This window comes from Cryptosporidium parvum, chromosome 4 (genome assembly GCF_000165345.1).
Source record: "Cryptosporidium parvum Iowa II chromosome 4, whole genome shotgun sequence".
NCBI classification, from domain to species: domain Eukaryota; phylum Apicomplexa; class Conoidasida; order Eucoccidiorida; family Cryptosporidiidae; genus Cryptosporidium; species Cryptosporidium parvum.
In genome coordinates, this window is record NC_006983.1 from 186,065 (window position 1) to 201,323 (window position 15,259).

The window sequence follows — 15,259 nt, forward strand, 5'->3', positions numbered from 1 at the left end:
TATTTACTTATCCAGATCTGTTCACAAGTATAACTTAAACCAAATAAAGGTATTTAGATGAGCTCTTTTCTACTGTTCTATTATATTTTAAAGAAAAACAAATAATTAGCTTAATCATTTTACTTCACAAATAATCTAATAATTTAATCGTAAAATTTAAAAAATAACTTTTAGCGGCAAAAATAGTCAAACATGTCGAGGGAGGGGACACATTGAGATTTTTGACTTCTCGTAAAAAAGTAAAGAATCGAGAATGAGGGAAAGGAATTAAATAAAAGAAAATCATTATTAAGAATTATTAAAACATTGAACAAAATTTGAGAAGTATCCCTATTTAAATAGAATAAAGACCGACACGTTTTATAATACTATGAATAAGGCCCGAAAGTAAGAAAAGAAAGAATTGTAAAGTATATTAGGATTGATAAATAACATTTACTATGGGTGAAAAAGAAATAGTAGATGGGTGTGTAGCTGCTTGCCACATTGCATATGCTTGCTCTGAGGTGGCATTTACATATCCAATCACTCCCTCTAGTACAATTTCTGAGGTCGCAGACTCATGGATGTCTCGTGGACGACGAAATATTTTTGATCAAGTTGTATCAGTTGTTGAAATGCAGAGCGAAATGGGTTCTGCAGGCGCATTACATGGATCTTTGTCTGTTGGTTGCTCCACAACAACTTTTACTGCTTCACAAGGGTTATTGTTAATGATTCCAAATATGTACAAAATTGCTGGTGAGCTTTGGCCATGCGTATTTCATGTTACAGCCAGAGCTATCGCTACATCTTCACTCTCTATTTTCGGAGACCACAATGATATTATGGCTGCCAGACAAACTGGCTGGGCTTTTTTGGGAGCTATGACAGTACAGGAAGTTATGGATTTGGCATTGGTCTCACATGTGAGTACATTTGAGTGTAGCGTTCCCTTTGTTAACTTCTTTGATGGATTCAGAACATCTCACGAATTACAGAAAATTGATATGATTAGTTATGAAACTATTAAGAAGATTTTTCCATATGAAAAACTTAAAGAGTTCAGAGAAAGAGCATTAAATCCAACACACCCAACTCTAAGAGGTACCGCTACAAGCTCGGATGTCTATTTTCAACTTGCTGAGGCAAGAAATAAATATTACGAATCTACTCCAGATATTGTTCAGAGTGTTATGGACCGTTTGGCTAAATTGATTGGTAGAAGCTATCACCTTTTTGACTACTATGGCCACCCTGATGCTGAGTTTTTAATCGTTGTAATGGGTTCAGGCGGTCTCACAATTGAGGAGATGATTGATTATCTAATGGAGAAGAGTAATGAAAAGGTTGGCATGATCAAGGTTAGGCTTTTTAGACCTTGGTCTATTGATGCTTTTGTTAAAAAGATTCCAAAGACTACGAAAAGAATTACTGTTTTGGAAAGGTGCAAAGAAAGTGGCTCTCTTGGTGAACCACTTTGTCTGGATGTATCTACCAGCATTATGAGATCCGAACTTTCTAGTAATAATATTTTGGTATTAGGTGGAAGATATGGTCTAGCAAGCAAAGAGTTTACTCCAGGAATGGCTTTAGCAGTCTGGGAAAACATGATAAGTGAAAAACCAATCAATAATTTCTCTGTTGGAATTGATGACGATGTCACATTTAAATCTCTCTTTGTTAGGCAACCAAGGTTGGATTTACTTACTAGCGAAACTAAGCAATGCCTCTTTTGGGGTCTCGGCTCTGATGGTACCGTTTCTGCTAATAAAAATGCTATCAAGATCATTGGAGAGTCTACAGATCTTCAGGTTCAGGGTTACTTTGCATATGATGCAAAGAAAGCTGGCGGAGCTACCATGAGCCATCTTAGGTTTGGCCCAAAACCCATTAAATCTGCCTATTTACTTCAAAGATGTGATTATGTTGCAGTACACCACCCATCATATGTTCACAAGTTTGATGTATTAGAGAATATTAAGCAAGGTGGTTGCTTCGTACTTAATTGCCCTTGGAGTACATTGGAGGAGCTTAATCATGAGCTTCCTTCGAAGATCAAACATCAAATTGCATCTAGAGATGTTAAATTCTACGTTATTGACGCTCAAAGGATTGCTCAGGAGTCTAATCTTGGAAGAAGAATTAATAATATACTTATGGTTGTCTTTTTCAGTTTGACAAATATCATTCCCTTAGACCTCGCAATTAAGCTTGTAAAGGAAGCAATTAAAAAAACATACGGAAAAAAGGGAGATGCTGTTGTTAATTCCAACTGGAAGGCTGTTGACCTTACCTTAGAGTCTTTGATTCAGATATCGTATGACAAGTCTCAGTGGATAAGCAAAGACAAATGCGGAGAAAAATCACTTCCAGCTACAGCTGTTGAAACGGGGAATAAAGACCAAGAAATAACTAAATCCACAGTTCTAAAGCAAAAACCGGAACATGACGTAAATCAATTCGTAAAAGATATATTAGGACCAGTTAATGCCTTAAAAGGAGACGAACTTCCGGTTTCTATGTTTGATCCTACCGGCACTGTTCCTCTTGGTACTACTGCATATGAAAAAAGAGGCATTGCCATGTCCATTCCTATTGTTGATATGAATAAATGCACTCAGTGCAATTATTGTTCAATAGTCTGTCCACATGCAGCCATTCGTCCATTCTTATTAGATGAGGCAGAATTTAAGAATGCACCCGAAACAATGCATATACCAAAAGCCAAGGGCGGTCAGGAATTCTCATCATATTACTATCGAATTCAGGTAACTCCACTTGATTGTACTGGTTGTGAGTTATGCGTACATGCATGCCCGGATGATGCACTTCATATGGAAGGCCTGCAAAAGATGGAAGCAGTGGAGAAAACTCACTGGGATTATTTAATTGGTCTTCCAAATAAGGCTGAAAAGTTTGATAGAACAACAGTAAAGGGTTCACAGTTCCAGCAACCTCTTCTTGAGTTTTCTGCAGCATGCGAAGGATGCGGAGAAACACCTTATGTAAAGTTATTGACACAACTTTTTGGCGAAAGAATGGTTATAGCAAATGCAACAGGTTGCTCTTCAATTTGGGGAGCATCTTATCCTTCAGTACCATATACAAAGAACCAGAAAGGATATGGACCAGCTTGGGGTAATTCTCTTTTTGAAGATAATGCGGAATACGGATTAGGAATGGTTGTAGGATATAGACAAAGAAGGGATAGATTTAGAGAGTTAGTTTCCAATGAGATTTTGAAGGATATTACTGAAGAGGAAGAGTTTTTAAAAGATGACAACGCCTCAGTTCAAGGTAGGAACGAGATTATTACTAAATATGATCATTTGAAGGATTATTTAAGGTCTTGGCTTAAGAACATTAGGAATGGTGAAGCATGCCAGAGCTTATTTGAAGAAATATCAAAGTTGCTTGAGGATAATTTGATTAATAGTAATAATTTTGCTCAGGTATTGAAAAAAGACCGAATTGAACTCTTAGAAAAGCTTTATGATTCTAGAGATTTGATACCAAAGATTAGCCATTGGATTGTTGGTGGAGATGGCTGGGCTTACGATATTGGATATGCCGGTCTTGACCATGTTTTATCATTTGGAGAGGATGTAAATATCATAATTTTGGATACTGAGGTATATTCTAATACAGGAGGTCAAGCTTCTAAGAGTACTCCTTTTGGTGCTATAGCAAAGTTTGCTCAGAGTGGTAATTTGAGACAAAAGAAGGATATCGGATCTATTGCAATGGAATATGGATCAGTATATGTTGCATCCGTTGCTTTAGGAGCAAACTACTCACAAACTATCAAATCTTTGCTAGAGGCTGAGAAATACCCAGGAACATCTTTGATTGTAGCTTATTCAACTTGTATTGAACATGGTTACACTAAATATAATCTCCAACAAGAAAGTGTTAAGCTTGCAGTAGAAAGTGGATACTGGCCTTTGTATCGATATAATCCAGAGCTGGTACGAACCGAAGTTGTGGATAACCTAACAACAATAGTATCTTCTGGGTTTACCTTAGATTCCAAAAAAGTTAAGGTTGATATAGAGAACTTCCTAAAGAGGGAGAACCGTTTCTTGCAATTAATAAGGAGTAACCCAGAATTGGCTTCAATGGCAAAAGATAAGTTAAAGGCTCATTCAGACAAAAGGTTCCAGAAGATGAAGGACATGTCTGAGAATGTCACAGTAACAGCTTTGAAAGATCAAATAAAGAAACTTAAGGATCAATTGATTTCCATTCAAAATGCAAGCAAAACCGGCGAATTAGCTGCAAGTGGTTTAATTAATGCAGATTTATTCATTGAACAAGAAATGCATGTATTATACGGTACCGAAACAGGAAATTCAGAAGAGGTTGCACAGTATATACAGAGCCAGTTGGTATCAAGAGGATATTCATCCAGCTCATTGAATTTAGATGATTTGGATATTGATGAGTTTTTGAATCCAGATAAGTTTTCTACAGTGATAATTGTTACAAGTACTTCAGGACAGGGAGAGTTTCCAGGATCATCAGGAATTTTATACGAGGCTTTGCTTAAGAAACACTTGGAGAATCAGGATGACAAGTTCTGTAGTTTTATGAGATTTGGAATATTTGGTTTAGGTGATTCCAACTACGTTTTCTTCAATGAAGCAGCAAAAAAATGGGACAAACTTTTGTTAGATTGTGGAGCAGTTAGAATTGGAGCAGTGGGAATGGGAGATGATCAATCAGAAGAAAAATACGAAACTGAGCTAATTGAATGGCTACCAGATTATTTACAATTGATTAATGCTCCAGAACCAAAGCATGATGAGAAGAGTGAGATTCCAAAAGCAACTACTTTTAAAGTGACAATACTGGACTCTTGTAGAAATGATATATTAAATGAATCAACTGGTACTTTATGTGAGAAATTGGATGAAAATAATAATATTGGGAATTCACATTATAAGCCAATAATTCCTCCAAATTCAGTTTTACTTCCCGTAATAGAAAATAAGAGAATAACAAATCAAGATTATGATAAGGATGTAAGACATATAGTATTTAAATTAATTGGTGATGGAGGTGATACTCCATCTCTTTCTTATTGTTTGGGAGATAGTTTAGCATTGTATGGTCAAAATCCAGTAAATGAAGCAATTAAAGCTATAGAAATGTTTGGTTATAATCCGTATAGTTTGCTTAGGTTGAGTATAAATGAAGAAAATGAGGCAAATAATACAAATAAAGTAAATCAGAGATACAGTTCATTATTTGGATATGATATAACTGTGTTGCAATTATTTGTGGAATGCTTGGATCTTTGGGGAAAGCCTAATCGCAAGTTTTTCCAGGAATTTTATCGTTATTGTAGTAACCCAGAAGAGAAGATTCAAGCAAAGAAGTGGGCACAGAATGAAGGGAAGAAACTAATTGAAGAGTTTTCATCAAAAACTGGGACATATTTGGATGTATTTAAAATGTTCGAATCAGCAAGACCAACTCTTGCTCAGCTTTTAGATATCGTACCTTTCATAAAGTCGAGATCATATTCAATAGCTTCTTGTAATAAATTTGTAAATGGAGAAAAAATTGAACTTTGTGTAGGAATAGTGGACTGGAAGCTTGAATCAGGTGAGATTAGGTATGGCCAATGCACAGGTTTCTTAAATAGATTACCGATACTAGATTCAGAATCAAAAATAGACAGTATTCCTAGACTTCCTTCAAATATTAAAGCAAGCGCTTTCAACTTACCTTTTGATTATAGATCGCCGGTTATTATGGCTTGTATGGGCACTGGAATTGCACCTTTTAGAGCCTTTGTTCAGAATAAAAAGTACATTAGAGATGTATTAAAAGAAGAAATTGGACCAGTAATATTATATTTTGGTTGTAGATATTATGATAATGACTATTTATACCGTGAAGAGCTTGAGAATTATGTAAAGGAAGGGGTTATTACTTCTTTGAATATTGCATTTTCTAGAGATCCAAAGGGGTATAAGACATCAAATTGCGAGAATATTAGATATGCACAAAAGATGTATGTACAACATCTGATGCTTGAGAATAGTCAAGAAATTTACGAGAATATGATAGAAAAATGTGGTTACTTTTACCTTTGCGGTACTAAACAGGTTCCTATTGATATTAGGAAGGCAATAATCCAGATAATTATTAAACACAGCTCCACAACAGAGCAGGTAACCTCTGAAGAAGATGCTAATAGTATTTTGAATAGTATTCAGATAATGGGTAGATATAATGTCGAAGCCTGGTCATAGAAAAAAATTATTATTAAATAAAACTTGAGAACTGAGACACTACAATTCAAAAAATAAGAGTTCAAAGTTTTCAATTTTTGGTTTTAAATATACATTTTTTCAATTTTTTAAAAAAGCTATCATAGCCTTTGAAATTCTACTAATTTTTATTTCTATTTGATCAATTTCAATATTTGTGAGCTAATTACTATTTACATGCATTTTCAAGCACATTAGGTTTTTTCTCTTAAAATTGCACATACCGGCATCGAGCACACATTACATGTAAATTTTCTGTTAGATAGCAAATACTAATTGCATGCATATTCATGTGGACAAAATGAATTCGGCGAAGGCGCCTTGCTAATCCATCTACTAATAAATATTAGTGGCGATGGGCGATTAATAGAAAAGTAGTTAGAATAGCAGAGGGTTTGTGCGGAAATTCTAGAACAAAAACAAAGATTACATCATCGTTCCGGTTAAAAGTTTCGAATTAAATCCTATTTATTTTTCCAAGTGCTCGACTTCAAATTGAATTCCTAAATCTTGGCATTGTTTGATAGCTGAGACTCCAAAAAGAGTAGAGGGTGTTGAAAATCCAGCAGTTTGTGGGAGATTATCATAATCAAAAATGATCGAGAAAGAGCAAGCAAGTGCAGTAACTGCAGAAATACTATAAGTCTCAAGATCTCGTGCCTGAACAACACATTTGTAGCTCTTTCCTTGCATTGTAGTTCCAACAAAGGTTGAATTAATAACAGTATCCTTAGCCTTTGAAACATCTGGTCCTGTTCCAATCAAATATGGTGCTCCACAATGAACCATCTTTGAGATGATATATCTTTCAGATAAGAATCTTCCAATCTTATCCTTAAAGCAACCAGTAAGAGCAGATAAATAAGAATTATTGATAGATCTTGAGGAAAAAACAAAATCCATACCATATGGATAACCCATTTCTTCATTTGCAAAATGTACAAACATTGAATAAGGACCGGAAAGCATATTTGGTGAAGTCCATGATTGAAGACTAGAGTTGTAAATTGGCTTACAAGCAACTCTATTTTTTTCAGTAACTTCTGCAATGTTACTAAGACATAAAGTTCCATTACACATTCCATAAGGATCATTTTGTTTTATTTCATTCCTCATTGGGCCGTTTATTGTCAATAAAACACTCTTCACTGTTCCATAACTTGCTGATTGGTTATATCCATCATGCTGAGAATAGTGTATGACTTCTTGACATGGGAGACCACTTGTTTGTGCCGCAAAGTTTTGAAGATGCAATAATCCTAAATCAACAATAGTTGAGACAAATCCACAACTTGTGGCAAATTTCAAACCCTTGGATGCAATTGAAGCTCCATATAATTTTTGCATTTTTTTTGCCCATGCATACTCACCGGACAAATCTATATAATGAGTGTAATGCTCACAGCATAGGCTCACAATAATCTCACCGCATTCAGTATATGGCCCAGAAACATTGATACAAACTTTTGAATTTGCAATGCATTTTCCAATTTCCTCATTATTATTACATACAAACATTGGGACAGAGGAAATCATTTCTTCACCTTTAGAAGTACCTGTTTCTTTGTCTAAAGTATCAATAAGGCACTTTCTAAGGGCTTCCATTTTATCTACACTTCTTCCTCCAAAGCAGTAATTTAAGTTTGTTGTTCCTGGTTTATATGTTCTTACAAGTAAATCACATATTAAATTCCCTGTGAAGCCAGTGGATCCCCAAATAAATAAATCATATTGTTTTTGTGGTCCGGACATCTCTGATTAACTATTAGAAAAAAAAGATTACTCTTAAATTTCGGTCAAAATGTCCCTATTTCAGAAGAAGCTGTTAAAATCCAAAATTGGTTATTTGGATTTCTTACCTCAACAAAGCTTCTTTTTAGATTCTTTGATTTAAGAATTGTTCAATTCTATTCTTCGCCCCTCAATTCACTATTAATATATTAAATATGTCTACTATCCAAATATAGCTTCTTGAATGACTATTATTGTATTATTTATCCTGCACATTATATGTGAAAATTAGATCTATCCACATAAACATTAATTATTAATTCAATATATTTCCCCTCTTTGCCGCCTAAACTTTGCGCTGGTTATAATTTGACGAAAAAAGTTTAATGCATGGAATTAATATGTGAAGTTGAGGGAAGGAAGACTTAGGAGAAGTGGATAAATAATTAAAAATAAGGTAATATGAATAAATAAGAACAAAGTAGGTTATATAAGCATTATTTAATGCTGTAGATTTAAATATATAAGTTAAAACTAATCTATTAGTTTACTCAAAGCAAGCTAATGAGCGATTTTTGGCTAATTTTACTCTCATTACTTTCAATGAGCGGTTTTTCGTAGGTTTTTGATTTATTAGGGTCGACGTTTCCTTGTTGGGTTGGATTATTAGCATCTAATTTCTCAGATTTCTTCATACGATGAGCTTTTTCTACCTGTTGTAGATAAAAGTTGTTTTCCTTTTGAACTTGAGTAATTCTGGCTTGAAGTTTGGTTTTTCTAACAGATTTTAGATATCTGTTATGTTCTGTCAGATTATGCCACTTGAAATTGGATAAATATTTAATACACCAAATGTCATCTCTCCAAGCATTATGCCTTTTTTTACCTCCAACATTTGTATTATTTAATGAGCTTGCAACTATTTTTGCAACTTTTTTATCTTTGAATTCAACCCAACCATCAATATATCTGATATAGTTTCCACCCTTCATTTTAACTCTCTGCTCATGTTTTGATTTGTCTTCAGGTCTTAGAAAAATTCGGTCTACCTCACCAAATTTGGACATTATTTCTCTAATATGATGAGGTTGCATTTTTGGAGGTATTCTGGAAATATATATAATTCCTCTATTTTTTTCATCATTAATAGCGTTTTCAAATGCAGAAAGAATTTCACTTTTCTCGTTAGTTTTGTTTAATTCTTTAGTAGTTTCTTCTGGAGTCATTTTGATATGTATTCGAGAATAGGATGGTTTTGCTTCATCAAAGAAAATAAATAATAAGATAATCAGACTTTTAGATTTGGAATTTAATTAACAGTTTGAGTTAAAAGTCAAAATTTCGCTGCTTACCTTTGAAAAGCTATTTTTTTCTAAATTGTAAAAAATAATCAATTTTTGACAAAACTGTCAGTTGGCGCCAAAGGTTAAAAAAATATATTACCAAATATTAAAGAAAGAGAAATGATAATAGAAAATAAGAATTGTAAATAATATAAGCAATGGTTAATGAAAGTACTAATGATATAAATAGTTTAATGAAGGGAAAAATACCCTGAATTAAAGGTGAAAGGAAGGATAGATATTGCTTTATTAGTCTTTTGTATTAATTTGAAGATTTATTGCATTTGCAAGTTTAAAATGAAAACATGATAATTTCTATTTAGTTAGAAAATTATACCAGCATAATATGTCTGTTAATTATTATTTGTTAATTTCTTTTAAAAGATTTTGCATTACTCATGTTTCCAAATAAGTTCTTTTTATTGCTACGATTACTGATTTTATTAGATCTGTCATCTTCACTATCTGAATCAGTATCGCTATTACTTTCACTACTACTTTCTGATTCACTATCAGATTCGTCTTCATCTACATTAAGGATATCACCTTCGTCATCTTCTTCAAGTTCGTCATCTTCATCAACAGCTTCACCAGTAAACCAATATAGAGAGTATGGAATCAATTTATCCCTAATAAAGATTCCCATTTCATAATCAGTTTCTACAGTGGATTCAAGTTCCATAATATCGAAACGATCCATTTTTGCAAGTTCTTCGTCAGAAGGAACATTTAAAGATTTAAAGAAATTAAAGAAGCTTTCTCTATGGACAGTTTCTGTCACAATACGAACTTCTTTGGATTGTTTATGTCTTTGCCTTCTGACAACAACCTCTTGAGTAGGGTCTCTTCCTTGCTTCCATTCAATTTTGCTTACAACAGTATTGCTTAATAATGGCTCATCGTCTTCTAAGAAAACCATAACATATTCTTTTTTAATATTTGTGCCTTCAAAGAAGGGATTTGGAGCAAAGTTGAAATTAAGAATAAAACCAGATTGTTGCTCTGAAGTCCATTCCGAGGTAATATTCTTAAGATATGAAAGAATAGGAATGTCATACTCTTCAATGGCTGACCCTAGCATTCTGCTGTTCCTCATTGCAGTAATCCAAAATTGAGGTAGTCCAGGAGTTCCAGATTCTTCAACAGTGCCTGATTCCAAAATTTGATCTCTTTTACTATAAATTTCGTTATACTGAGCTTCAAATTTTGAACGGAGTTTTCGCATTTCTGCCAAGTATTCCTTTTCTATCAAGTTAAATTCAATCTGCAAATCTTTAAGTTTTTTGAGAGATTGCCTGCTCTCATCAGATAAATGTTGTTCGAACTCGTCGATTTCTTCTATCTTGTCTCCAGAAGTGTTAGTATTCATCTTAACTTTTTTATAGGCACTAGAAATTTGAATTAAATGAAGCTATTCTTGACGACAGAATAACGATTTTGTAAATTTTGACATTAATTTATAGCTCTGTTTTCATGGCGGGAAAATCCATTAGGTTTAACTTAACTAACATTTTATAAGCCATTATCATTCAGGTAGTTTATAGCTTTATGACTAGACAATAAATTATTATGATTTTTTTAATGTTAGAAAATAAGTGTTGAATTAAACTACAAAAGTAATGAATTTTAGTGCTTTTGAACTTAAAATACATCTGTTGGTCTTCTTAAGAATTGATTTTAATTATAAATTTTTTTTAAAGTATTGCTACATTCAAAATTAATAATTATTGAATCTTTTTTTTCATAAAATGTTTACTTACGTGTCATGTGTTTGTTGTTTTTTTAATTAATAAGTAAATTGCATGTAACACCGGTATAGTAATGTTTCTTAATTTTGTCCACATGCAAATATTTATGAATGAATAAAAAAATATAAAGGTACACACATAGTCAAAGTATGAACTAAAAAAAAAAATCAATTAATTAAATAATTTAAAAATTTGTTCAAACAAGGAGACTAAGAGAGAATATTAATATACAAAACATAGAGCATTTATTCAAATTTAAAATAATTGCGTTTTGCAATACAAGATAAATGAAATTAGAATAGAAAATCACAAAAAAGGTGAATAATTAATAAAAATGACTCATTACGACAAAAATAGCGATTTTATTGAAGATAATATTTTTGGAATCTTGAATAATGAGCAGGATTCAATTGAAAATTTAAAGAAAGGTGAGTAGAAGTAATTAATGCAAATTTGATGATTAATAGCAAAGTATTTAGCAAATCTAATATATGAAGAAATTAATCAAAAAATTACCAATGAGAGAGAAAATACAATAGATATTAAAGTAAGTAAAAACAATCTAAAAATCATTTTGTTTATCATAAGTAATATGATGAGCATGATTAAAATAAAAATATTGGTATATTAATTTCTTGATAATTTATTATGAAATAGAACCAGTTAGAATCACTAATACAAATAATTGACCATGTAAAAGAAATGGAGGACCAAATCATGGAATATTTGAAATCGCAAAAAGTTGTTAAAGAAAAGGCAAGAGTTGAAATGGACAATAAATATAAAGAATCGCTTGAGGAAAAGAATATAGAGAGGAAGAAAGCAGAGGAAGAATTGGGTAGGATAATAGATCAAATTAAAGAGAAGAATGGAGAATTAAGTAAGATGGACATTATGATAAAGGATGTATCTAAGGATAATGATTCAATTTTAAAGGTATGTTTAAAAGAATTTAATAATGCTTATAACTATCAACTTGTTAATAAAATATAAAATAGTCAATTGAGAGTTGGAATGAAAAGAAAAATCAATGGAGAAGAGTAATTGATGAGCAAGAAAAAAAAAAGGAACAACTTTCAGATTTGAGTAGCTATTTATCCGAGAGATTCAAAAATTTGAATGATGAGTATAATCAAATTCTTCAGGAGAAGAAGGGTTTAATTGCTTCAAAAGATAATTTAGAGATTTTGATTGAAAAGTCAAAAAAAGAAGGAGAAGAGAAAATGAGAGAATTATATAAAGTGGATAAGGAAATAAAAGATGAATTAGAGGAAAAGGTGAATGAAAATAATAATATTTCAGCAGAAATATCGAAATTGAAAGAGAATAATGAAACAAATGAGAAAAAAAAAGTTTCTATTGAGGAAGAAATCGTTAAATTAGAAAATGATTTAATTTTAAAAGCAGATGAAATTAAGTTAAGTAAGGAGGATTTATTGAGAATTAGTGATGAGTTGGATAAAAAAAAGCTAGAAACATCCAAATTTATACAGGAGTTGGTTGAAAATAAAAGATGTTTGGATGAAATTAATGAATTAAATATACTCTTAGAAAGCAAAAGAGAGAAATTGAGACAAATGGATGCAAAGAGTGAATCTAGTAATAGTTATTACAATATAATTGAGTTGGAGCATATCAATGAAGCTAATAACCTACTTGAGCATGAGATTTTGTCATTGAATTCAAAAATAAAACAAGATGAGAAGGTTTTAATTGATGAGATTTCTAAATTAAAAGAATCGAAAGTGCTTGTTTCAGCTGAAGATATTGAAAAATCATTAACAGAATTGGAGATGGAATTAGCTGAAGACAAATTGGATAAGATTTCATTAATTGAGAATTTTGATCAAGATGAAACAAAAATGGATGATATATTAAACCAAATTTCTAAAATACGTCAATTATTGAATGAACAAGAAAATGATAACAATAATAATGAAGAAGAAATTTCGATTAAGAAAAGAAAGGGAAAATTAAAAAGGAGCAAAGCAAAGAATACTCAATCTATGGAACATGTTTTAATACAGTCATTAAGAATGATACAAAAAATAGATCAATTTAGAGTAGGATCAATTAATCAAAGTTCAGATATCAAAGAGACTCAGAAGATAAATAACATTATTACAACCGAAAATGATAATAATCGAATAGTGAAGCCTCTTGAAAGTCCAAAGAGTGGGGTATCCGGCCTTGGAAGAAGAGTAATGATTTCTAATAGAAGACTGCTAACACCAAGAAAGGTAAGTTAATAAGAAAAAAAAAGATAAATTACAAAAATTTAACACTACATTAACAACTCCAGGGTTTATTTGCACCTATTCCACAATCTAGTCGCCACAGAGGATCTAGATGTGGAGACGACGATACTCTATTTGGATCTGATTTATAACTACATAAAAAAAGTCAGATTAAAAAAAAATTTGGTTCATTTGAAAAATTAAATCATTCTAAAATGAGTCCTTAAGATAACTGGAAACACCTTCATGAGTAGCTGACATTCCTTTTTGGCCCTTCTTCCAGTTTGCTGGGCAAACTTCACCATAGGTTTCAGTGAATTGAAGTGCATCAATAACACGTAGAGTTTCTTCGACTGATCTTCCTAATGGTAAGTCATAGATTACTTCAGAACGAACAACACCCTCCTTGTCAATGATGAATAAACCTCTGAGAGCAATACCTTCTTCCTCGAGAAGTACACCATAGTTCTTGCTAATTGAATGAGATGAGTCAGAGATAAGTGGGAAATTGACTGGTCCAATTCCACCTTGTTCAAGAGGAGTACGTCTCCATGCAGCATGGGAGTATTGAGAATCAACTGAGACAGCGAGGAGCTGTACTCCCAATTTCTCAAAGTCTTTTTGTGCTTGATTGAATGCTAAGATTTCAGATGGACATACAAATGTGAAGTTTAATGGATAGAAGAACAATACAACGTATTTTCCTCTGTAGTCGCTCAAGGAGACCTTCTTGAATGAACCATCTGCCATAACAGCTTCAGCAGTAAAGTTTGGTGCTAACTTTCTAACTAATGTACTCATTTCAATAGACTATTGTATACTTTAAAATGGAATAATAGTGAATTTTGTAAAAAATATTTCACTTTACTGGAAATTAAATTAAATTCACAAATTGAATTTATTGATTCAAGGTCAATTTATTTTGTACCTAAATATCCTCAGTTATATCTCGAAGCAATAATGAGGGGTAATTCCCGGAATAATTTCTCCGAGTTGGCGCTTAAGTCTTAAAAATGCATGTAAAAAAAAATAAGAAAAAAATAAAAAAAAAGAGAAAAATCGATTTGGATAAATTTATCACCTGGAATTAAGAGCTATTTGAATATGGAAAGTATTGAAAAGCAGTAATTGATTGGTATTTTTTCTTTATTGAAGATAATCCTTGAATTAAAATGAACAAAATTTGCTTTTTTTTTTCTTTCAAGTTTGATCAAATTATTAAATATTAGGGCTAAATTATTTCATTTTGATTAAAATGATTGTAATTCAGAAAGTACAGTTGAAAATGTAGATCCAGCCTTTATAGTATTAATTCTAAATAACGGATAGTTATCCCAAGAACTGATCATGGAAAGGCAAAATCTGAGTTGACAAGATTTACTATATGTTAAAAGATTATAGTTAATAAATAAACAATAAAAAAAAATAGTGGGAAAGAGTAACTTACTTAACATCTGTGACAAGAATTGCATGATTAGTTTGGTCTGATAAGAACAATATATGGTACTTGATAGGCGCAGAACCAATATTACCCAGAATATTTAATATGGAAGAATTGATTATTGCATTCAGAAGATCTGCATTAATAAAATTCTTTGGAATTCCCTCTCTATTAAGAAAACAGAGTGATTGAAGTTGGTAAAATTTAATATTGATAAGTATTTAACGTACATTTTAATAAGAATATATTCCAGATCACTTTTCTTTGTAAATGACCATTTACTCATTTCCAAAGGAAATCGAAGTATAAATTCTTTTAACCCCAGCAATTTCTAAAAATTTTGAGCTATATTGATTATTTTAATAACCAATTTAAAAGCTAATTATTATAAAAGCTGTTAGGTTTTATAATATTTTTATTACTTTGGAAGAAAAGTAAAAAAAAAAACACTTTCGGCGCCACAAAATTGCCGCCAAAGTGTAGTGGTAGCCTATTA

General features: G+C 32.0%; 6 protein-coding genes across 6 annotated transcripts; 2 read left to right on the plus strand and 4 right to left on the minus strand.

Moving 5' to 3' along the window:
- Positions 1-440: 440 nt before the first annotated feature.
- On the plus strand, positions 441-6,245 carry cgd4_690 (pyruvate:ferredoxin oxidoreductase/NADPH-cytochrome P450 reductase PNO; the record flags this gene model as incomplete). Its single annotated transcript, XM_625673.1, has 1 exon — positions 441-6,245. The coding sequence occupies one exon, from the start codon at positions 441-443 to the stop codon at positions 6,243-6,245; it is 5,805 nt and encodes a 1,934-aa protein (XP_625673.1).
- A 486-nt stretch (positions 6,246-6,731) lies between these two features.
- Positions 6,732-8,021, minus strand: cgd4_700 (conserved protein of possible plant or bacterial origin; the record flags this gene model as incomplete). The annotated part of the gene is made up of 1 exon (XM_625674.1): positions 6,732-8,021. A coding segment is annotated over one exon (1,290 nt), but the record flags the coding sequence as incomplete, so codon positions are not given.
- Positions 8,022-8,545: 524 nt separating this feature from the next.
- Positions 8,546-9,220, minus strand: cgd4_710 (Ynr054cp, basal transcriptional activator hABT1, RRM domain containing protein; the record flags this gene model as incomplete). Its single annotated transcript, XM_625675.1, has 1 exon — positions 8,546-9,220. One exon carries the CDS (start codon positions 9,218-9,220, stop codon positions 8,546-8,548), a length of 675 nt encoding a protein of 224 aa, XP_625675.1.
- A 484-nt stretch (positions 9,221-9,704) lies between these two features.
- cgd4_720 (putative nucleosome assembly protein 19075338; besthit Py 23481872) lies at positions 9,705-10,748 on the minus strand (the record flags this gene model as incomplete). Its single annotated transcript, XM_625676.1, has 1 exon — positions 9,705-10,748. A coding segment is annotated over one exon (1,044 nt), but the record flags the coding sequence as incomplete, so codon positions are not given.
- A 1,560-nt stretch (positions 10,749-12,308) lies between these two features.
- cgd4_730 (hypothetical protein) lies at positions 12,309-13,334 on the plus strand (the record flags this gene model as incomplete). Its single annotated transcript, XM_001388016.1, has 1 exon — positions 12,309-13,334. The coding sequence occupies one exon, from the start codon at positions 12,309-12,311 to the stop codon at positions 13,332-13,334; it is 1,026 nt and encodes a 341-aa protein (XP_001388053.1).
- Positions 13,335-13,532: 198 nt separating this feature from the next.
- On the minus strand, positions 13,533-14,123 carry cgd4_740 (thioredoxin peroxidase-like protein; the record flags this gene model as incomplete). Its single annotated transcript, XM_001388017.1, has 1 exon — positions 13,533-14,123. The coding sequence occupies one exon, from the start codon at positions 14,121-14,123 to the stop codon at positions 13,533-13,535; it is 591 nt and encodes a 196-aa protein (XP_001388054.1).
- Positions 14,124-15,259: the final 1,136 nt, after the last annotated feature.